The sequence below is a fragment of the Montipora capricornis genome, chromosome 2, assembly GCF_036669925.1.
Source record: "Montipora capricornis isolate CH-2021 chromosome 2, ASM3666992v2, whole genome shotgun sequence".
NCBI classification, from domain to species: domain Eukaryota; kingdom Metazoa; phylum Cnidaria; class Anthozoa; order Scleractinia; family Acroporidae; genus Montipora; species Montipora capricornis.
Window position 1 is genome coordinate 45,337,311 of NC_090884.1, and position 25,390 is coordinate 45,362,700.

General features: G+C 38.1%; 2 protein-coding genes across 2 annotated transcripts in view; one reads left to right on the top strand and one right to left on the bottom strand.

Moving 5' to 3' along the window:
• LOC138023916 (mechanosensory protein 2-like) overlaps positions 1-13,549 on the bottom strand; it is a 21,108-nt gene extending 7,559 nt beyond the window's left edge. Inside the window, exons 1-4 of the mRNA XM_068871002.1 lie at positions 13,391-13,549; positions 9,949-10,052; positions 7,059-7,131; positions 6,375-6,457 (exon numbers count right to left, since the gene is read on the bottom strand). Coding sequence (XP_068727103.1) covers positions 6,375-6,457; positions 7,059-7,131; positions 9,949-10,052; positions 13,391-13,403 — 273 coding nt within the window. The 5' untranslated portion in view covers positions 13,404-13,549. The remainder of the gene's footprint in view (positions 1-6,374; positions 6,458-7,058; positions 7,132-9,948; positions 10,053-13,390) is intronic.
• Positions 13,550-13,978: 429 nt separating this feature from the next.
• LOC138023866 (uncharacterized) lies at positions 13,979-22,574 on the top strand. The gene is made up of 3 exons (XM_068870951.1): positions 13,979-14,068; positions 14,283-14,592; positions 16,845-22,574. Exons 1-3 carry the CDS (start codon positions 14,045-14,047, stop codon positions 19,121-19,123), a joined length of 2,613 nt encoding a protein of 870 aa, XP_068727052.1. The 5' UTR covers positions 13,979-14,044; the 3' UTR covers positions 19,124-22,574.
• The last annotated feature ends 2,816 nt before the right edge of the window (positions 22,575-25,390 follow it).

The window sequence follows — 25,390 nt, forward strand, 5'->3', positions numbered from 1 at the left end:
AAAAACTTCAGGAAACATTGGTCTTTGAAAGCTGTCAGAAGCTCAGAGTACACGCTTAAGCTTGCGGTGAAAAAGAAGTTGTAAATGATCCACATGTCCGCCTTGAAGCCAAAATTAATGTCTCTTGATTTCCTTTTATTTTCTTCAGTCTTTCTGGGTTTAGCATTTTACTGAACCACAAGTCTTCTCAGCGGGTATTTAGCAAAGATATCTTCCATGGCACTGTAATGATTTACGATACCAAAAGAATATTGCGTACTATTAGAGCTACATATTATGCAAGGACAACTTGAATCTCCTGAGAAACAAAAACACAGCTCAGTTGACAGTTATAAAAAAAAACAGTGTCAAGTTACTGCACTACCACACGTACGCGATTTGTGCCTACTTTAAAAAATATGTTGAATCGCCTCAATTTCAATGTACAGTGGGAGAAAACCAAGAAGATACTTGTTGACACATGTGGGAGTGTTCTCGGACGTAGGAAAAGGGCTAGGAAGGAGTGGCTGTCTGACTAGACATACAGGAAGATTGAAGAAAGACGGAAGGCCAAACAGATACTGAATGACGCAAGAACGAGACAAGGGAAACGTGAAGCAAATTGACACTACAAGGAGAAGAATAAAGAGGTTAAGAAATCTTGCCGAAGAGACAAAGGAATTTAACTGAGAGCATTGCACAAGAAGCAGAAGACGCCACTAAGAAAAATGATCTGAGAACTCTGGACTACATATGACAACACGGAAACTTAGCGGGATAAGATGCAATCAAAATCGCCAGCAAGACCAGCTTCAGCAAAGAAAGAGGCATTTTGAATCCGTATTGAGTAGACCAGCCCCAAGCCAATTGCCACATCCCAGACCGGCAGACGTTCCCCTGAACATCACTAAAGGACCTATTTCCAGAGGAGAAATTAGAAACAGCCCTCACTCAACTGAAGAATGCCAAAGCTCCAGGGGTGGATAATATTCCTCCTGAAGCATTGAAGAAGGGAGGTCCTTGTACTTTGGAAGCACTGCATAGAATTTTAAATTTTGTGTGGGAGAAAGAAGTGATTCCAGACAACTGGAAAAAAGGTCTTCTTGTAAGCTGGCAAAAGAAGGTGACCTTGGTTTCTGTGGCAACTGGAGGGGAATAATGTTGCTTACCCAGCAAAGTCCTAACCCGAGTCATATTAAACCAAATGAAGGGGCAGCTGGGATTTAGAAAGCATTGTTCTTACATCAATCAAATTGCCACACTGAGGATTATTGTAGAACAAACAATCGAGTGGTAATCCCCCCTGTCCTTGTTATTCATGGATCGAGAAAGCCTTTGATTCTCTGGATAGGAAGGCTATGTGGAGGATCTTTGTCATTACGGTATACCTAATAAAATCATCAACATGCTTAAGGTTCAGTATCAGGGCTTTACTTGCAAAGTGCTTCACGGAGGAACTATGACGGAGCCCATCGAGGTCAAGACCGGTGTGAGACAGGGATGCCTTCTTTCGCCATTACTGTTCCTTGTGGTACTTGACTGGGTGTTGAAGAATGCATATGAGGGTAAACGTAAAGGACTCCAGTGGTCACTGACCCAATGCCTGCAAGACTTTAGACTACGCTGACGATCTTTGCTTACTAACACATCGACTGGCTGATATGAAAGTGAAAGGAGAAAGATAACAAGAGATTGGTGGTCAGGTAGGGCTCAAAATCAACATCCAGAAAACAAAGGAGCAACAAGAACCATTGGAACTTCATGGGGAAGACGTTGAAAGAGTGTCCAAGTTCACACATTTGGGTAGCATCATAAATGAAAGTGACGGAACTGACGAGGACATAACAGCCAGGATAAGGAAAGCGCAATCAACATTCTCGATGCTTATGCCTGTGTGGAAGGAAAAATGTATTAGATTGCAAACAAAGCTCAGGATTTTCAATACGAACATGAAGTCTACCCTTCTGTATGGCTCGGAAACCTGGACATCGATGAAACTACTGATCAAGAAACTGCAGACATTTATCAACAAGTGTCTAAGGAAGATCCCGAATATCCATTGGCCAGAGGTCATTTCAAGAGAAGAACTATGGGGAAGGACACATCAGAGTCGCATAGAAGAAATCATTAAGAGAAGAAAGTGGAAATGGATCGGGCATATATTACGGAAGCCTGAGAATAACATCACCTGTTCTGCCCTCGAGTGGAATCCTCAGGGGTTCAGAAGAAGAGGCAGCCCAAGCCAATCCTAGAGGCGGAGTGTGCAAGATGAGCTCGCCAAGAAGAATATCACTTGGTTAGAGGCAAAGAGAACTGCCAAAAATAGAGTCTATGGTTGACGCCCTACATATGCTCCCCATTAGAAGCAAAGATGGCCTAATTCATTAATTCAATTTCCTCAAACCCCCCCCCCCAGCCAAAAATCCCGTATCCCTACGATTTTTTTAGCGAGATATCCTGTATCCTGATCGCTTGTACTACATATGGTACTTTTTTCAGTGCCATAAAAGGCAGGTACAGAGCAGTTTCAGCTGTTCAATTGTCTGTTCTCTTGAGAAGCGATCACTGGGGTTTTTTTGGTTTTGTTTTTGATAGTTTTTGGTTCAGCTGAGTGTAGAATCATGACGAACTGTTGTAGTTTCTACGAACTATTTACCAATTGTAGCTTTTGTTGAGTTTTGGATTGATGATAGAGAGAGTTTTGGCAATTTGAACCCGGACTGGACTAATGGATTTAACCTTCTTTCTTACAAGATTTCAAGTTATTGTGGTAGAGTTGGTACCACGTTACTCTAATACTGAAATCAAGATTATGGAATTGTAAAATTAGAACCTTGGACTGGACTATAGAACACGCAATTACAGAATTTTAGATTTTTGAGTATTGAAAGAAATGGAGTACTGATGTTGTCTTCTTGTCTTCGACACCGCAGATTTAAACACTTTGCAAGGAACTAAACCAGGATTACGGAACTGGACTTCGAATACAGGGCCCGGTTGTTCATGTTTTTAACTTTTTTGGTTTAAGTTTCCTTTGCTTACTTTTGCTTTTCTAGATTGACGTCTTCTATTGCAAAGTTTTACCGAACATCAGCCTTGAACAGCATTTGGGAGTAGAGAAACTCCTTTGATAATTTTTAACCTGAAATTAGAGTTAATCGGCTTTTGATTTGTAATAAGTTTTTCGGATGATTTAAGGCTGATCTTGTAACTTTTGGATGAACGGAGTAAAGGAAGCAAGTATCCTGATAACAAGCTCATAGGGCTTGGTTGTTTGCATTTGCAAATTTAGTAACATTAATAATGAGTTTTTGCAACAAACAACTTCAAGTTATATTACAGATTTATCTTTCTGGTAATCTCTCGCCATTTCCCGAAGTTTACCTGTAGTTGAAGTTCACTGTAACCGGACAATTTGCTGCGTTAATAATTAAATCATTTTCTTTGCTTTCTTCTACAGAAAAATTTATTGCCTAACTAGTGTCAATTCCCTGTTATTTTTTTTACCATAAAACCATATTTTAATCACAAAGCCATGAGTATGATATCGGTTTTTCAAGTGAAATGTACTTTGGAATTCACCAGTTTGGCAATGAACTTTTCTTGAACCGCATGAGGTTTAAAAGAAAACAAGCACACCTTCAGCGAGTGAATGGAAAAGGAAAAAAGCCATTTCAGAGTCAACTGTCAATAGCCAGCGAATAGGAAAACTTTGTCAGTTCAAGGTCAAAAAAGAGTTTTACTGATGTACTTTATTCCACTTTATTTCTGAAAACGAGATCATTCACATTTTGATGTATTTCATTGAAACACGCCAGCTTGGCTTGGAATAAGAAATGGCAAAATAAGGCATTGCAACCAAGAAAGGACGAACTTCAGATACGCTCCAACAGTTAAATAACTTTTAGGTGCTTTAAACAAACTTCTGAAAACACAAGCTAGTGTGATTCCTCACTAATTTTACGAGAACTCATTGCGATTACATTTTTATAACATAAGGGCACAATTTTCTTGTCACTGTTGAGGCACATCGAAAACCAGTTGGGCAAACAGATTAAAAAGCACCTGTTCGATCGCATTTCAGACCAAAACAAACAAACAAATCAACTTTCTCTTTTTGTCCAAAAGAGAACAGATAATTGTTATTTAATTCCAGTTGACAATAAAAATTAGAGTTTCATTCCTGAACAAAAGAAAAACCGATTAAACCACTTTTTTGAAATAACAAACGGTTTAGTGCCCAAGGAAAGAATTTAAGGAGTAAATTCTTCCACTAAGTATGAGCTATTATTGGTATTCTGTTTTGTTGTTGTTGTTGTTCTCTTGCGCTCTCTTCATTTCTGTTCTAGTCATAGGTCCTCCAGGCATCATGTAACCTAATCAGAGCTTCTACAGATATGCCAAAAATTGCAATACAGAGAAAAAAGCAGTTCTAAGCAAATTAAAAATATACAATCAGCTTTAATGTGCCCCTAACCCCAAAATATTTTTTTCGCTTAAGTGAATCTTTGCACCTTGTCGAAACGCATTGCGGGCTTTTTTTCATTTTTCTAACAAATCCTGCCATTTTATAGGCTTCGAAAGTTGCCAAAATGCAAGCATCTTTTGTTCACGACCGAGTCAGAAGGGGAGGGGGTCTATTCCTGATTTGACATTACAAACTGATTTACATTGCATTCACTCTTTGTAAAAATGCATGCAAAGTAGATTGTAATGTCAAATCAGGAATAGATCCACTCCCCTTCTGACTTGGTCGTGAACAAAAGATGATTGGATTTTCGCAAATTTCGATGAAAAAATGGAAAAAATGGTAATGCGTCTCGAACAGGTGCAAAGATTCATTTTAGCAAAAAAAATATTTTAGGGGCACTTTCATGATATGTCAAACTGGATTGAAACCAGTCAAAAATGCAGAAAGAAAACATTTTCCAAACTGTTTTCCACCTGAACACGAAAAGCGTTGACTGTGTAAGAACTATAGTTGATGTAGTAATGGAATGGTGTAAAACCTGATCCCAGTTCGGACTACATGATTTTTTCCTGAACGTGACTGACATCAACATTACAACAAAGTAGAATATAGTTTTGTTTCACAGCACTTCTACAGTCTGTTGATCACAGCTTGTTTTCAACGAATTGTTTGAAAAAAGTCTAAAATGAAAATCCACCATAAAGGTAGAGGTTAGTCATCTTCATCCTAACTACAGGTCAGAGCCCTCAAATGACCACATGTTTACAAGCACCTTCTTGAAGACTTAATTTATTGCTGTGTAAAAATCTCACGTTTGAGATCGTCAATGTCTTCATTACGCAAATCCAGTTCATTCATCAGGGTAAGAATTGTCTAGCACAAAGGGTTGAAGCCGCACACAACCTCGTTGCCAGGACCACGTCTGCTTTTACAAAGCTTGTAAATGGCCTCCAACAACTCGGTCCATTCACAGGGATTTAAAGTTGATGAATTATCTTCCGATTTTACAATCTAGACATAGAGATACGAAACAAGGAGGCAAGAAACCAAGAAACAATAATTATTACAGTATATTTAAAGTGAAGCTATGATCCTAGCAGTTATGGACGCAATTTTTGCAATTGCGTAGAGAAGCCTGAAAAATTCAGGACTCCAAACGGGGTTTGAACCTGTGACTTGCGATACCGGTATGACGCTCTACCAGATAGCTTGCACTGGTATTGCGAGGTCATGGGTTCAAATCCTGTTGAAGTCCTGAATTTTTCAGGCTTCTCTACGCAACTGCAAAAATTGCGTTCATAACTGTAAGGATCATAGCTTCACTTGATTTTATATCTGCAGTTCATATATGATCCATTTCATATATCATTTCATCACAGTATATTTTTTTCAGCAGGTAATTTTTTTTATTAATTTTGCTTTGTACCTGCAACAATGAACATCTCCACCTGTAACATCAAGGTAGCTCAGCCGTAACAGGTGTTACCGGTTACGGCCGCGATTCACATCCCTGCTAAATTCCTGTTTTACATAAATTGCAACACAAATTTCACATGACACACGGACACACTGCAATTAATTGAAAAACTTGTGTTCTGCATTAAAATTTCATGTTTTGAATTTTCATATTGCTTTCACTCAATGCAAAAATATTTACATTCAATTCCTGTTTTCAACATTCAAGCTTTAAATTGAACTTCATGCATGAGTAGTTTTTTGGCTGACCTTGAAAACCGCTGAATTTTAGGGGGATAGAACACCATAAAAGACAGCTTGAAGCATTAATGAGTTTGAATAGACTGTGCCAAAAGGCCCCCTACATTTTCAAACCACACATTATAATTAGATGTAGTTAGCTTATCTGACAAATACGTAATTGCGACAGATAATTGCACAGAACTTTGTATTTGAATATTTTACCAACCTCTTGTGGAGGCACATCAAATGACACTGTCCTGAGATCAACTTTCTGGTATGAGTCAATACAGGGCAAAATGAAAAACAATCCTGAAAATAAAATAATTTATTAGAAGCCCGAGTAAACAATTTTGCCTATACAGTACATTGTATCCTCCAGAGAAGGCCTCCATTTTTGATGTTTTGAGAGTGAAACTTAATAATAAATTTTACTGTCTCACGCCAGACGATTTTTTTGAGGTATGAATGGGCTAATTGAACTCAGTCAAAACATTATTCCATTAATGGTGCAGGTGCAGAATTTGCAGGTAGCGGCTTCATTTATGACAAATATTCTTTGACGTCTTGCACCGCTGCCTGGAGGTGACTGAAGATGCCTAGCATGGTCAATAATTGTTAATTTGCTGTGAGAGATTTAAATTTGCTGTGAGTGATTTCAAAATGCTGTGTGATTTGAATTTGTTGCGAGTGATTTGAATTTGCTCTGAGCATTTGGTTTTGATGTGACAGTTGTGGGCCACCGTATGAAATCCTATTTCCACATAACTATTACGTAATATTCTATTAACCCAAATGTAAAAAGCCAGAGAAAACACCACTTTCCAGAGGTGAAAATAGATGCATGCTTCCTGGTTCTTTCAAGACATCTCTAAAAGACTGCAAGTTGTAGAATTTACATCTTGAAATATACCTGGTCCTTTAGCTCCACCAGGAAGCAGTCGACCAAGACGGAAAATTACTGCTCTTTCATACTCCTGCACAATCTATTTTGTTGGGTTACAAGAGAGATAACAATGATTTCCCACTCAGTATAATAATAATTATAAGGAAGTAGAAAGATTATCAAAAACAGAGATCTTGATTGAGATAAACAGGAAACATGAATACATCAACCCAAATATTGTACATTCCACGTATTTTACAAGCAGAAAAATCTTAATGTGATTGTCGCACTTATCTGGACAATTTAAGCAGGAGCCCATGACTAGGAATGAACAACTTCCATACTAAGCCTATGCCATGGCATTTTTACAGACCAATCTATGGTATTTTTACAGCGTTGGACACTTAATTTTGAGAGCACTCGCCATTCGGGTGAGTGACCCCCAAAATACACTCGCCCAGACCAGTTTTCACTTTCCCAAAAATTAACCCACCCCCATTCTCTCCAACCAATTCAGTCATCTTTTGTTTTTACTATTAATTTTAATACCAATGAAATTTACTTACACTGAAAGGCTATTAAAGTACAGTAAATAGTAAGTCTGTTTTAGTTTCAACACGAATTGATCAGAGTGCTTGGAAAGTACGGGAAAACAATTTGCTTGCAACATTGACAAGCACATGGGCAGACCGAGGATTAAAACTTCAATGAAAAATTCTATTTAACCCTTTGACCTCTTAACCGGCCTAAACCGGCCAGACTTCGTATTTGATTCTGTCTAACGCAAGACAATTTTACTCGTCAATGGGGAGCCCCTGGGAGCCAAGGCGAAAAAGACCTTAAATCCCAAGAAAACACAATGGAGGCACTTACTTTATATTTTAAATATATTTTTTTATTGATGAATCTCTGTGAGATCCTACAGTTTGCAAGTAAATGTGTCTGTTCTTCTCAGGAGTGGTCTTCAGGCGCCATGTTTACCAGGTCACCGATGGCTCGATAGTGACCAGCAGTATCACTGACCAGGAAGCCATATTTCATATAATTTGTCTATTTACGAAGCCCAATGTTGCCTTTTAGCGCCAATTTATCAGACAGTTCAGAAAATAAAACTTCATCAAATAGAAATGGTAAGTTTATGTTTAGGGATTTTCTTGGCAAAATGGAATGTAAAAAGCAGCATTTATTTCGCAATTTAAATAATTTCTTGGCAACGAAAATCTTACTTGCCAAACGGGCGAGTGATTGATGATTTGCGCTCGCCCGACACTTTAATAACTCCCTCCCCTGGGCAAGTGGGTGAGTGCTAATGTCCAAGCCTGTTTTTAGACTACCTTCTGACAAAACAAAAAAAATAAAATAAAATAAAAAAAAATAATAAAAAAAAGGACTTCCGGTTCGCTGATGCTATGACGTCAAGTTTGTTTCTTGTGATTGGTCATCGCAGTCTGTGAAAACGCCATGACAGGAATATAGGGCTGTTGTTACATGTAGCTCCTAGTAATGGGCTACTGATTTGAGCAATTGTCTCTTATAGACACCTTGACCAATTTTATTAAACTATGCGTCTTTCGTATAGTTTTTAAAGTCACTTTCAAAGATTCTCCAGCTTCTGTGATGTTGTGCTTGTCCAGTTTAAGACCTTTCTAGCCCGGAAACCAAAACAATTTAGACGAGTGAGGTTCCATGTTTGATTTTATAAGGGCTTTTCAAAACCCAAGGCCAAAATGCCTGGATATACAACAAGTGCTGAACCAACTAAAATTTTTTCGTGCATTTACATTTCCTGAAATTAAGTCTAAGAAATACTAGATTATTACCCCAAGTAAACAACTGACTCAAATAAATTAAGCAAATTGAGAAAATTCCATTTTTTTCGCTATCAAAAATGGGGGGTCGACTTATACATGTACACAGTTAAATACGGTAAATTATAAGTTGGCCTCCACCTATAACAGAGCATGGAGATATCTAGTGTTCAATTTATTTATTGTGCCTTGGTTAGAAATGTATTCATAACAGTAACATATCTGCGAAGTCTGCATTTGTTTTGTGAGTATCAGGAGAGACAATGACGGAGAAACTATACTTACCAGAGGGAAGATACTTACCTGATAGGGAGATGCGGTTTTTCGAATTACTTTGGAGACTGTTATGAGCAGTACAGACTCCCATCTGAGGAACATGCTTTGCCTCCCCATCATGAATGCCCATGATTTGAATTTGTATTACATGTACTCGTATCTGTCTCTGAAGGAGTTCTAATCAATGGATCAACCACCCCGTCAGGTAAGTACCTGATTATTTAAGCTTAGTCTGAATAATATTGTTAAATTGGTCATATCCTGTCCATTTATGAACATACTGCATTTCGCCAGACACACTTTTGAGATTTTGGATTCAAGATGCCAAAATGTATTTCCCTCCCATGTCTAGGATTAATTAGGGAATTTAAGCAAAGATGACGACTACAGCTACAGCAACAGCACAGCCACAAAGCAAGTTAGAATATTATTGGTTTGAAATGGCTGCACATAAAACACAAATTTCTGCGCATTTCTTTGCAGTACTCCACAAAACAACAATGTGAAATCACCAAATTTTAGGCTTTGACAACAATGTGAGCATAATGAATCATTCATTTCTGCTTTGACTTTAAAACCGTTAGTACATATCCAGTTACGGGGTAATTCGAATGTGTTGTACAAGGTGAACAAGAAAGAATTATTTGCGAAATACTTGAGATAGTGCTAAGTTATATTTTGGAATGACGCTTTCCTTGCCATAGTCATTTTCCTTGCTTGAACTCCTTATTGAGCAAAATTTGATCACAGCGCCTACAAATAACTGCATGTTTACAATAATATTAATAATTGGATCATGAATCCAGCTGAAACACTTCAGTTTGAGTACTTACCTTCAGCGTAAAAAACAAAGACAAAGGCAGTGTGCAAATGAACATAAGGATGGATAAACCAGTAAGTACATAGTCACAGAATCCACGAGTGGAACCTGAATCATCTGCGGAATTCCAAAGAAATGAAATACAGACATAAAGAAAGAACCATTTTGAGCCAAAGCTTTTTTTTTTCATCTTATTTTCGACCACATAGAAAAATCATCCAGCAGGGAGGATTAACAATGAGACATAAGTATTCAAGATACGTAGCAGACATGCAGACAGGTGAGTTTCATGACAGTCTGAGGACTTTGCCAGACCATATGAAGGAAAGCTGGGGGCAGCCTGTTTATCAAAAGTCCTGAAAACTCCTCACAGCTGAAAACTGCAATCCGCTTGTTTTGAAAAAAAGGTCTTTAATTAAACAAGAAAACAAAAATTAAGTGAAGCTACGATCCTCGCAGTTATGAACGCAATTTTAGCAATTGCGAAGAGAGGCCTGTAAAATTCAGGACTTCAATGGGGTTTGAACTACCCTGGATTCCAGAGGTTATTTTCTCGCCATGAAAAAGCGACAAAAGAGCGAGTCACGAAGCGGCGAGAAAAACCTCTGGTACAGGCTGTTAACCTTTCTGAACATGCCGCCCCAATCACGTTGCGCTTTCCACTTCCAGAGTCATTTTTTGACCCTGGAGATTTCATTGGTCGATCGACAAACCGTTTTTTATAAGGATTGCCATTGGTTAAGTCGAGGGGGACGATCAAACCGGTTTTTCACTGGTGTAATACAAGAAGACTATGAACGGTACAGTAGCAATAGTGACATGATAATCACAAATTCATGGCTGGCAGATTGAGGTTAATTCGTCTCATTGACGCTGGATGAATGTTTGCTGTTGGGTGGCCTTAGAGGTGGCGTAATCGAACAACCACTCTGATTTTGTTTGGGAATTTGACGAAGGTGTGACTGAGCTTCTGACATCTTTACACCTCAATGCCTCGAGTCATATTGAAACTGCTCCAGGGACTCGTAAAGTCCTTTAAATTTTTTCAGTTCTAATTCTAGGACTTGAATGCAGTTTTCGTATTTCTCCAATTCACGTTTGCATTTGTAACAAATAATAGTTGCGTGAAACGCTGCGACAAAAAACTCAGAAACGATGTATCGCACAGACTTGAGTACTGGTGAGGTGATCTATGAATTTGTCTCCTACAACATTCCAAGTTTTCAGCTTATTTCATTGAACAGTTTCGATTTTATTTTTTTGCTATGTGACAGTGACAACGATTAATTCACTCCACCGTGAGAATTTCCCAGTAGAGTGACTGGTAAACATTGCACAAATATTTTTATCACGTGGATAAAACCGGTTTGCCCAAGTTTCTAAAATAAACTCTTACTCTGGACGTCAATCAAAATAAGTTGGTTTGCATGGAAGTGCAGTTTTTAACGGCCTGTACCAGAGGTTTTTCTTGCCACTTCGTGACTCGCTCTTTTCATACCGAGAAAATAACCTCTGGAACCCAGGGTAGGTTTGAACCTGTGACCTTGCAATACCAGTGTGATCGACACTCTCTCCAACTGAGCTGTGAGGCCACTGATGATGGGAGCTGGTCAAGGGTCGGTTCTAATGTTCCCATAATGAATGAATCAACGAATGAAATCATATATGAAATAAAGTCAGTTAGAGTTCATTGGAGCATCGCACCGGTATTGCGAGGACACAGTTCCAAACCCTGTTAAGTTCTGAATTTTTTAGGCTTCTCTACGCAATTACGAAATTGCGTTCGTAACTGCGAGGATCATAGCTTCACTTGATTTCAAAACTACAGTTCAATTGACCGAATGCATAAATGGCCGCCAAAAATGTATTCTTTTGTTTATGTGCTAATGACACTCACTAGCCTCGCTCTCGAACGACATTTCTATTGTATTTTGTCCATGCAAACGAGGTTAGTGAGGCTAATTAGCACATAAACAAAAGAATATTTTTTGGGCCGCCATTTATGCATTCGGTCTATATATGACTCATTTCATACACAATTTTATTCATTAAAACAATAATTATTGTAATTATACAGATGGTACTTTCCTCCTAAATTTCCTTAAACAAATGGCTGGAAATAAAAGCATATATGGGCATTCTAAAGTGCAAAAGTTTTCTTTCAATGTGTGTATGTGCGTGGGTATGCATCATTCTGACCCATAAGTTGTAATTTATTCTACGTAGTTGCAGGGCTTCCTAGCCTTGTTAACTCTCTAGTTATTTTAGGAAGCCAACACCCCTTTTAGCTTTAAATTCTTACTTCATGTACATAATTTAATTTTTTTTAAGTACAAGGGGTCAATAAAAGTTGCTGTTATTGTTGTTGAATCTAATAACAAACTATAATATTGACAAAACTTGAAGAATGAATGCAAATATCAAAGTGTGCATGTGGTATATGTAAGCTCAATGGCAACCAGTCAAGCATGGCTATGCTCATACATTGTATGTTGAATACAAGTACTTCAAGTCTGCATGAGTGTTTTCAAACTTAAACATTATTAATCATATTGTGCTGTACAACGTCGTCGTGTCCGTAGCTAGTATGATGTCTCTGTTCTTAAAAGAGTGGAAAAGTATAAACCTTAAGTCTTTCCATTAAAAATTGATTGCCCTGTAAAGGAGAGTCAATTCGACTCTTCAAAGGGAATATGATGTCCATTATACAAATTTTGCTTTTGAGAGCAAAGTTTTATAAATACATTCATACATCCATGCTTATTTGAGAAAGAAGGTTTGTCATTTGAAAAAAACTGCCAGTCGAAACTTTTCATTATTGATATCTCAAAATGTCATTCGGCAGGAACAGCGCGGTCCATCAATGAACTATTCGAATGTGAGAAACATGGCAGCCATTGAGTTTGTACAGAAAGCCAAAAGTGCTTCACCAGCTAGAACAAACTGGGCAAAGCGTTATAAGGAGGGATAACAAATACACAAGTTAAGGGATATCAGACAAACCAGTATTTCCACGGCTTAAATTATGACAAGAATGTTTGTCCATGTTTTTAATGTTTCAATCGATCCGCATGGTAAACGTCCTCGTGAGATCGGTTTTATTATACTAGTAAATCCTCGCTGGAGAACAGATATGTATTTCAGGGAAGAAGTTATATTTCTATCTGCCAAGCATTTGATGTGGATGATGATCGACCCATTTATGCATGCTCCACCAGCCAAATAAGAAAATTACATGCCCGACATCATGCATCACAATTTTGAAAAACGGTCTTTCGTTTCCAGAAAATAACACATACTCTCGGTAACATCCAAAAATTATCCTTACCTTAAATAATAAGTATACATCCGACATCACAAGAAAAAGATATAGACAATCGGTATTACTTTCTCTTAACTTCATGCTAGCATGAAATCAACCTACGGAAAACTGTAACAATCGATCATTTTCTTACCTTCTGAATCCATTAGGTCCCTTGAGGGATCTTTTTTGCTCGAAATTTGCTCGAAATTCGCCAGGGTGAAGAAAGTCGAAGACAAGGTGTTGCCAAAACAAGGCTGTTTTCCTAATAAGGACAGGTGTGCGAGGTTGAGTCGAAATCAGGGAGTGTAGGAGAGGGGCTGGTAATGTTGGTGCGCATTGCGAAGTCCTCCTGTCGGCAGTGGGAGGGAGGGAGGGAGGGGGACAAAGAAATAAATAGAATATTGGGGCCGCCAATCCTTGCTTCATCATCGAGAAAATTATAGAGGAATCGTGGAAGAACAAAGCTGTCAGGCACAACACAAAAGGAATCGCCTCTCGCTCTCGCGCACCTGTTGAGAGTAAGTGAAGAAGGATATCACGTGCCTCGACCCTCGAGCGTCTTCCTCAAAGGGTCCTTTTACTATCTGTGTATTTGCTCTCAGCAAAAGGATGATTCATGTTTTTACCGAGAAGTGGAAATTAAATTCCAACTGATCAGGGTGTGGTGCAGTCTCCTTCGCAGCCGTTATTTGGGCCCTCAGACAACGCTCCTCCCCACTACGGTAAGGTTTGGTAAGGTACGGTGGTCACTAACTACCAGTCTCCTGGGACACTGTCAGGGAGGAAGTGGCAACAATGCCGTACAATGGAGGTCCGTGTTTTGTTCGAGGTATGTATATATCGCATAGTACGCAGCACATAAGATTATTTTAAATCACTTAATTACACAAAGAGCACCAAAGAGCAACCTTTCTTAAATCTGGCTAGTTTGTGACATCACTGAATCAAGAAACGTGCCCGTCACGTCTTGATTTAAATTAAGTCTTTAATACGTGCATGTCGTAAGCGTTTGTCATTTATTACATTACCACTGCTACTAATAGGGAAACCTTGAAAAATGCACATATGATCATGGAAAAAAGGATTGGAAACGCCGGTACTTGGTATTCAAGCACATACTTGCAAGCAACATCAGAAGCCTGGAATTTTACGCCAGTGGAACAAAGAACTGGAAAAAAGCTGAACCCAAAGGGGTCTTGGCACTCTACCCCGGCTATGAAGTGTTGAAAGTCCAAGAGGCCAAAAAGCAATTTGTCTTTGAAATCAAAGCAGTTGATCACACCTATCGCTTGGCAGCGCATTCTGAAGATGAACTAAATCAATGGGTTCTTGTTTTGGAAAGGGAGAGTATCGGTGAGTGATAAACCCAGACAATTCGTTCTCTCTACAATATTATCCCCGGATTATTCACCTCCAATGGTTTAAAGCATTGATTTTTTTCATGAAGGTCTAAACTTTGATTTTAGGGATGGTTAAGGGGTGGGTTTTGAAATAATTGGCCATTGTTCAAGATCATAGACATTGTCACAGAGGGAAAAAATAGTCTGGACTGGATAACTAGATAGGCAAGTTCACGTTCTTGATTGCATCATGGGTAATCAGGGCAACATGGCGGGAAATTCAAAGCAAAATATACTGTACATGACTCTACTTTATAGACTTTTGCCTTCATAAACCAAACAAATAAGTTCATGTTCACAACTGAGATGAACTAGACTTGGTAACCGTTCTTTGGAAATCCTAAATATTGCTTTTTTTTTGTTTCCATACATTCTCTGTAATTTTATGCTTTTGGAATTACATGAAATGTATGCCGATACTCTTTTTAATAACATAATTTCTGCAATAGCCATTCTCTCCAAATTTATTCTGCCGCACCTTTAATCGCATATCTTCTGTTCTGGAAAATAAAAAACTCAAAATTGCATATCATGACTACCTTTCATCATTTTGAACTTCCTTACAAACCTTTGAATTTCTCTCCATCTTGCCCTGATTACCCATGATGCACGAGAGAGCGTGAACTCGTCTATTTAGTGATGAACTTGAGTTAACAGAATGTTTTGAAACTAACGAGAGCTCCACATTAAACCTAAGATATATACAGAAAATGGGAATTCAAAAATAGACATGCATGCAAGGACCATTGTTAGGAAGTTCCCATGAATTGCCCTTGATCAAAAAAAAAAAAAAACAGAGGTAGGCTCGGTTTAAGATCTTTTTCATTCCAAAAAAATGCAGATACAGCTTTTTAAGCTCTGAGTTAATTTATTTTCTATGCCCTGCATATAATATTTACATGTCCAAAGGCCATTTCTTAGTTCATGTCTGCTTCCTCTTCAAAGCAAGTCTAAGGGCGAAGTTTTTCTTATGAAGATTAGTTTTCATTCATATGTAGTTTTAGTTTTCATTCACACGTAAAGTTTTCATTCGTGTAAACCATCACAAAAACTTCGCACTTAGACATAGACATGAACTCGGAAATGGCCTATTTGTTTGTAGGTGCATGATTGTTTATTTTGGACTTAATTTATTTTAACTTGTGTACAGGTAACCCCTGTTTTTTAGGGAAAGTAGTTCCTCTTCTGGGTTTTCCTCAATTAGACATACGCTTTATTGTTAACCCTTCTACACCAGAGAGTAAGACTTGCAGATTTTTCTCTGGCTAATGCCAGTATTTTTTTGGTTTCCTGAATATGCAGGAAAAGCAGATCTTAACAAGTGTTATTGAAATCCAAAAAGAAAATTGGGAGTAACCACGTATTTTTCGAAGAAAATTAATCAACAATATTTGTAAAAAGCTTTAAAATACAAAGCAATGTATGGCGTTCTTTGCCAAATTGAAGCTTTTTGGATACCAAGAGCACTTGCTAAGTTCTGCTTTCTCTGCAAAGTTTTGAAACCATGCAAAAATATCCCTGTATTAATAAGCACCGCCAATAGGAAATCAGAGTATCTGATTCTCAAGATGCGCAGAATGTATGCGCAATAACAATAGTAGGCACCATCCTTAAAAAACTGATATATGCAGATAATATCAGTCATTAAAAAACAAAACAAGGAAACAAACAAACAAATTAAAAATGTGAGAAACTAAGAAATTCTAGCTGTCGCATTCTCAGTTCTAATATCTGTGTCCTGAAGGTCTATATTTCTTCTCCTTCCTCTGGAACCTCTAAGGCAGAGGAGGACTGAGCAGAGGATAGCAAAGCATGTTTTTGCTCTTAGCCAAGACACGGTGCTGGCATAGTTCTCTCCCTTCTTAATGGCGAGTAGTTGTGGTATCTCTTACATTCCTTGGCCTTTGGTAGTAAAGACAAGTGGCGTGAAGGTGCCTTGCTTCACCTCCCTCACCCTGCTTACATATTGGTGTTTTTTTTTATCCTTGTGTTATTACAATAATAATAATAATAATAATAATAATAGTAATAATAATAATAGTTTTTTATTAAGGTCCAAGTCAATTTGGAAGTGAATTTGTACTAATAATCTCTTAATTAAAGTCGCAATCTCATTTAAGGTCCAAGTCACCTGCTCAATAAGACTCTAAAAACCATTTAATTACATTTTACGTATTTTTTAAAAACCTTGTTTTCTTTTTTCAGTTGACTCATTTTTGGTGGAACCGGAGACCAATGAGCAATTGGCAAAAGTTGGAGCATCAGATTCATGTCATCTTCACATTGCAAATAACGAATTAAGACTTCTTTGTGCTAAAGATGGAAGGCTTCTTGTTGCATGGCCGCTCACTTGTCTGAGGCGTTACATGAGTTCTCGTGGCAAATTCATAGTTGAAGCTGGTCGAAGAGCACCTACTGGAGAAGGGAAATTTACTTTCCTGTCTCCTCAGCATGACCAGATTTACAAGGTGTTAGACAACATTGTGAAATCCAGAGCCCGTAAGACTGGTTCGTCCACACCATGTTCACCCCCACTTAATACAAAAGATAAAGATGTCTCACATAAGTGTTATGATCAGGTCATACCTACTTCTCCTGCCATGGCCAGCAACCAGCCAATGCCACCAGGTAGTTCAAACTCCTTAAAAAATGCTTATGCTGCACCCTATGGTCACCTACCTTCCAGGAAGGCCATTACAACAGAGGTTTTATCGCCTGTGGTGTCAGAACAGGATAATCAGTACAACACTTTGAATCACTCAGTAGAGTGCTCCAAGAAAACTTTGCAAAATCAGAATCTTCAAGGTACTGATGATGAGTACTGCACTCTTGATGAACATCTGTCTCCACTTACAGATCAAAAGAATGTTTACAATGTTCTAAATCAGCATGACAGAAGTCAACCAATCACAGGCATGCAGTATCAAAATCAACAAACACAAGATGTGTATAATGTGCTTGGTGAAAAGCTTCATTCTGTGACACTAAGTGACATGCATTTTACTGAGGATGGCACATACAACACCCTTCACACTATGAGTTCTTCGCAAAATCAACTACTTGCATTGGCTTCGCAAGGTGAGGAAGCGTATAATAGATTACACCATGCCAACCCTGCACCTCCTCCTCATAGACACATCCAGCCCCCCACCCAACAAGACCTGTCTGTCCCACCAGCGATGAGAACTCCTCCCAGACCGCTAGTCAAGAAACCTGGTGAACAGCAAAAACAGCAGACACCCCATCCATCACAGGTTCCAGATGATGACAATGACAACACACTGGCAACAAAAGGAAGACCTCCTTCTCCAATAAAGAAATCATCAGAGCAAAGGGCAGCATTTCAGGAGTCCAAATCAATTTCACTAGATGGAGACAGTGATGCTAAGACAGTAAAACCTAGGTCTCATCCTCCACCCCCTAACAGAGCAACATCAGAACAAATGATAAAATTCCAAAAATCCCAGGCAGATACAGATGAAACAAATATGTACAACACATTGGATTCAACTGCAGTCAGACATGCACCAGTTGCAGCAAGGAGATTATTCCATGCACCACCAGAGGAACGTGGAGACGTGTATAATACTCTGGCCTCAGCAACAGGTATTGGTGCGTCACCAAGTCCAGTTCCAAGTTTATTGGAATCAGACCAAATGTACAACAAATTAAATTCCTTGGGAGTGGTGCCAAAATCACACCCCAGAGTTACGACAGAGGAGGCAATAGATGACATGTACAATACACTAGATAAATCAAGAATGGAGCTCTCCACCAGTGATCCTTGTTTTCCCCAGCGGCCAGTTCTAAGCCGTGGCACTAATTCTAAGAGCCATCCTAACAGTCCTGCGAAAAAAGATGACCCTATATTTAGGAGAAATAGCTCTTCATCTAGCTTAAAGTCAGTGCAATGCCCTTTGAACATTGCACAATCACAGATGCAGAGGTCATCATCTTTAGATGATCTTGATTCTAAAGCAACCATTGACCCTGCAGTGTCTTTGTCACAAAACACCAGACATAAACAGATTCCAATACCAGTACCGAGAACTTTGACCCCCAGGGAGTTACCAACAAAGCCCAGAAAAGCGAGTGTGCCAGATGTCTTCTCTTTGGCAACATCTCATGGTGGAAAGGATGGAAAAAGGGGAGGAAAGAGTCGCCTAGTTTTGAACTTAAAGGCTTCGCTGGAAGCTGGAGGTTTAGATTTCTCCAAACCAAGACGTAGACCAAGAAAGCCATCTAGAGAAGAGACCGGAGACCAAACCAGGTATGCAGAGAGTGATGAGCATACAATGAGCAAAACATCATCAACAGAGGAAGTCTTTGATCCACAAATTCCTCCCATAAGAACGGGAAGGTCTTGCTCATCGCCTAGTGTGCATGTCATACAAAGAGAGGATGTTTATGATGAATTAGAGCATTCAGCTCTCAGACCCAAGTCTGAACAGATCACCAAAGCCAAGAAAGGTAAAAAAAATTGACAATGCTTTGTCCCAGCACTTCTACATATCCAAGTGCTTGCATACATATGTGACCACAAAAGGTTTCATTTCAAGGCCAAATGACTCTTACAGTAATAATTCAACATTATTATTGTTGTGCCTAGGACAAATTTTTAAAACTCTTAAAGTCACTCTGATGGAGATTCATTGACAAGAAATTTGGAACAATTCAGTCTTACGAGCACACTATCAATGAATCTTCAGTGTTTAAGACACAAGAAGCATACATTTTTTTGTAACAATTTTTAACCCATTGACTCCTGAATGGACCCTCATTGACGAGCTTGATTAATAAAGTCTCATCCCCAGGGGTTAGTGGGTTAAAGAAATTGGTAAAAGTTAAGAATCCGATCCCACCAATGCGTCGGCCAACACGTCGGCCAACGCATCGGTCGACTGTCGGTCGATTGTCGGCCGACTGTTGGTCGACTGTCGGTCAACTGTCGGCCGACTGTTGGTCGACTGTCGGCCGACGCGTTGGCCTCTGCTTAATCTTATAACGTATAAGATGCGTCAGTGGTGCGTTGGTGGCATGTCGGTGACTCATTTGGGCCTTATGGAACTGTTGAAAACCTAAACGTACCTTTTTCAAACTGAACGGAAATGTCTTCGACGGAAAACTTTCACTTTGCGTTGGCCGACGTGTTGGCCGACACGTTGATGGGATCAGATTCTTAACTTTTACAAAGAAATTCATGTACCAGTATGTTAGGGAACTGGTCAAAACTACTATACTCGAACAGGACCCACCTTTGGGGTAGGGGGATTCTCAAAGACACCACCTATCTTCGAACTTATCACATGAACATTACCGACAACATTTTATTGGCTTTTAAAATTAAGTTGACACAGGAATATTCAGCTAGCAAGAGTCGGCATTACTAGACAAACAAGAAAAGTGAGATTTGAATCTCACTGTAATTTTTTTACTGCTGGGTAGGGGGGTGGCTATGCAATATAGACACCATCTTTTGACGTTAAGCAGGGGGGCTGCAGACAGACACCACTGTCTATTTTGTGGTTTGGTGGGTCCTGTTCGAGTGTAGTAGTTTTGACCACTTCCCTAAATTGGTTAAATAAGCCCAAGAACCCGAAATCCACTCTCTCTGTGGTTGGTTTCTTGAGTAGAATCATGAGATGTAGATGTACTGAAGAGTGCACCCTGTTCAAGTAATGCAAAAACAAAAAAAATTGCTTCCTCTGTGGAAATTGCAAAACAGAAGAATTCATTGATTCTTTTCAGTGACAAATAAAAATTTGCTTATTATTTTTAATAATGTTTGTAACTAAACAAATGGACAGTAAAGCCTCTTCACAGGGAAGAGGATTACATGTACGGTATGTGTGGAGAATTAGTTCTTCATCGTGTAAATAATGCTGAATGTAATCTCGAAAATTAAAGCAATCTTCAATTTAGCGTACAGTAGAATATATAATTTTGTAGTCTTCAGAAAATAATTTCTATTATTTTATTGATTTACATACCTTGTACATGAGGTAAAACTACATAATTTAGTTTCAAAATTGATAAAGAGTATTGGAATAATCTGAATTACAATTTTACATGGTGCGTTTTGTGTGTTCAAGTTGGAAAACCATAACCACCTTATTTTTTTTTCAGTAGTGTAGGTTGTATTTTGACTAATCTCAAAAGCTTAGCTTGACAATGAAATTATTGGTTTTCATGTATGTCTTGGTGGACATATTGGCATAATTAATAGTGATAGTTTATAATATTATTATAAATAAGAAATAATGCCTAAGTGGGTGTCCCAAACGATTCTTCTGGAATTGTCAGCTTTATTCTGATGAAAACATTTTCTATTTTATCCCTAAAAAAATGTGGCTGCCAATATCGTGAGTAAAAACTTCTAACAGCAGGCCTTTTCCAAGGGTGAAGGGTAGAGATTTCTTCCTAACAAAATTGAGATAATTTATCTTACAAATTCAGCATTTCAATTTCTCCAATAATATTATTGGTGACCTTTGAATTACCATAAGTGATATTACCTTGTTTGCCCTCATTTAGTCCATATAAAAATTGATCAATAAAATTATTGGGCACAAATTAGGTAGGATTTAATAGTCGAGAGAAAAAGTGCCTAGCTAACAAGAGCAAGCTGCACACAGTGACCATGCGAATAAAAGAAGATATAAGTTTACCCTTCACCCTTTATCCTTGAAAAAGGACTGCCAGTTTTCTAATGCCTACATATCTATTTTTTTGCTTCTCCAGGTTTCATAAATTAATGTTTCTAGTAGTTTCCTACCCGTTTTTGACCCTCAAAGCAAATGTGAGATATTGCATGTAACATGTATGAAGCTGAGACACTTAAATTTTTGCAAGTGTTTGCAGGATCACCATTCATTTGAATTGGATTCCCATTACTTTAAGAAATGTTCCAAAATATTTTATTCTGGTGGGAAGTTAAAACCCTCCAGATCTATTTTATAATAGTAAACAATAGTATTATCTTTCACATGGCAATTAGTGAATAAATATGGTGGTAGCTTCAAATTAAATAGGAGAAAAAAACTTCTTTATTCAGGCAGATACAAAACACAGGTCTCAGGTCACAGGTATCTTTTTAACAAATACAGAAACAAACCTAAACATTCATTAAAGCTAACCTTAGGCCTAAAAACTCTTGTTTAGGTTTAATTAGGCCTATTTGGTAAAACAGAGACCTGTGACCTGTGTTTTGTACCTGCCAATTTTATTTTCACATTCTACGTTGTTTCCACCTCTGTGCCTGTATCGGTACTTTCTTTACAGACTATATATGAATGATGTTAGAACAACTGAATTATCGGTAGCCTTCTACCATAACCAATCTTGAAGGATCTTATTTGTTTAGAGTTAGGCTGAAGGCTAAACAAGAGGGTTGATAATTTGCATCAACATGTGACAAAACTACACCATTAGACACAGAGGGTGTTTTTAAAGTGCAGGTTGCAGGTGAGTCTGGTCATTGTTTTAACGTAACTGAAACAACCCAAACCTTTACAAAAATGCCTAATGTTTGCATTAGTAGAGGTTTGGGAACTGTTTCAGCTATGGTGAAACAATGACCTGCAACCTTAACCTGCAGTTCACACCGTACACGTTAGACAGACCTTCTCAGAAGGAATTACACTGCAGGAGAGAGAACATGGTCGCAATAAATGCTCTGCAGACATTTTGTTCTTCGTCAAAATGTATTAACCCATTGACTCCTGGGCTTCCCCACTGACGATCAAGATCGTCTGGCATTAGACTGAGTAAAATACTAAGTATGGTTGGTTTAGGCCGGTTCAGCAGTGAAAGGTTAATGGGAGTTTTTCAGTGAGTGATTAACCTTTTGATATATTAAGTTAGAGCATTAGCTAATATTTTTACAAAATATATTTTGATATTAAGTTTTTTTAATTAAAGAAATCATTGTCATAATGCAGTTTGCTACTTTTATTTCTCAATAGAGTAATGTTAGAGTATAATTTATGTACTTTAACTGAGTAGACTGAGTAGGAGAATCAGACAGGAAAATATTTGGCCCAAGGTTATGGCGTGTATGAAACCTGCATGTTTCAGTTACAGCAGCCCGAGCTAAACTCAGTGAATAAGCATTTTTAATTATGATATGGGCTCTTTACTCTATTACTGAGCACTCAGAATAATCATGAAGTTCGGACAAAAAAAAGGTACAAATTTGCACCGAAGATTTATCTACATGTAATATGTTGTTTGTATTTGCTTTTCTGGCTGTAAATTACTTGGTTGTTTTGAAGTGAAGAAATCCTCTAAAATCACATTGCACAGAGCAGGATGTGTTCCTGAGAGGGCCACACGGGTTTTTCCGGTCCTTCTCACACCAATGCGTACACAGCCCTCATACAGGTAATTTCTCAAATGAATATTATACTTTTCCATTGAAAGTGGGAACAAGGCCATGCACGCAATATGATAAGTGGTGTTACAGTAACTGAGGTAAATCACCCTACTAAGCCCACGTTCAGCAGACTCTTTCTCTGATCCAATGGAAGTGTGGAATTTCCTGTGAAAATAAAACCACACCACTTGGATGTTGGCATTAAACTTGATGACCTGAACTAAAGTGATAACCATTAAACTATCGGTAGTGCTGATCACTGAACAACAATAAAAATGATTGTAATGGCCAAACACCAAGACAAATTTCTTTCATTCTTTACAAGGTGATTAACTTATTGGCACAGAATGTTTCTTGTTGGCTATTTTTAGCATCTTGCTCAACTTTTGTCATAATTGATTTTCTTGGAAGCCACACTCAAGGTATGTACTGTAATTTATGGTCTCAAAATGCACACACGAGCCAGATATTGAGCAAGATAAATATGACAGATCTTTGAAAAAAGCAAGAAAAACCAACCATGACAGCCGGGTCGCACAAAACCAGAACTTTCTGGGAAATTACATCAATCATCAAAGGTATTTCTCAAAGTTTCAGTGTCAGACAAAGAATTCAAATCTTCAATAACCTCTCATTTAATGAGAAGAAATATGGCAAAATATTTGTGGTGTGACAATTGAATACCAAAGGTCCAAGATTTGAATTAATTTGCTATGGCTACAATCAGGTAATACCCCTGGGTAATGTATGGTGGCAGCCACTGTCGGCTAATGCATAGGTCAACACCTTTAAAAATGGCACATAGACTTTTGGTTACATGTCCATGCTGATATAGGTTCAGATTTGTCCAAATTTTAATACCATAGAGTTCCCATAGTAGCAACCCTCGTTACTTTCGAAATTAGCAGCCTGTGGGGGTCGTTACTTTCGGGGAACAAAAATCGTTTACAAATAGAGCTGGCGCAAGGTTTTTTCAGAAATGAAAAATGAACAACATAAAATTAATAAAAATACAAAATTTTATTTCCATTCCATGTGTATAGACTGTGTTTCATAAAAAAAAGATACTGTCAGATAAATACAGCAAAAACACTGTATAGAAAACTGTATCTATAGAGTTTTCAATTTCAATTTGAAGAAACGTTCCTGTTAATACGAAATTATACCGGTTTATGGTAGTTCTTACATCGCTACTTCAGTGAACTGATGTCAAGGACAAATGGTGGCATAAAGCTGCCCCTTGATGTAAATTTAAGTGCTTTATTGTGAACAATTTGTGACACTAAACAAACATGTTATTGTACATTAAAATTAATGGTACCATTCAAAAAAACTTGGTCTCACTACTTTCGGGAGGTCACTACTTGCGGGATTTACTAGCGGCCACAAAAAATTGACCTTAATTTCAGGGGGTTGCTACTTTCGGGGGGTCATTATTATCGAAACTTTACGGTAATTTGCAATCAGGCTCTATTAAGTTTCACTTGGTACGTACTGTGGAGTTGGCGGCAAGCAACAACACGAGAGAACATATGGGTGAAGCTAAAAATGGACCTGATTGCAGGTTACCATTTTAACAGTTCCAACTGAAGGTAACACAATTTGGGAAACGACAAAAACCAAAATACTGGACATGGTTGATGATACTCGATAATGAACCATCAACTAAATGAAAATGGAAAGTAAAAATAGCATACTGTCATAATGATTATTATAAAAGGATTCTTATGTGTTTCTCTTAATTCACCCCTTCCCTCCTAAGAGTCACACTTATACATTAGATTTCCCTCTGTCTAATGCCAGCTGACAACTTTTTACTCATCAATGGGGGCCAGTTCAGGGGTGAAAATGTAATACTCAGCACTAATAACGTTTAATATCATTGAGTTATCTGCTCTTTCATGGTCAAACTGCCATTACAAAAGATCTTGATGGATCAGTGTCACATGTCTGCTGGGGACAACTACATTTTTTAGAAGCTCTTAAACATTAATCTTCTAAACTAAATAAAGATAATTTGAAAATAATGATTTGAAGGATATTAACACAAAAATAATTGTATTGATATCTGTAGGTTCATTTAATCAAATTATGTAACATAGTTAAGAATCCAAGTTGGTGACAGGAAAATCAGTGTATAATCCAACTTATTACCGGTACTTCGTTAAATTGCACATAACACACACAAAAAATTAGAAAATATTGTGACAGACTTCTGCAGATATTTTCTTACATATTCATGGAGTGATTGACTTGATCAACATTCATGTAGCCTTTCTGATTGCTTTTGATGTTGTCTCACTTCTCTGCTTAAACTGATGTACTGAATTCTGTGAAGATCAACTACATGAACACTGTCTTGTGGAAGAGTTCAAAA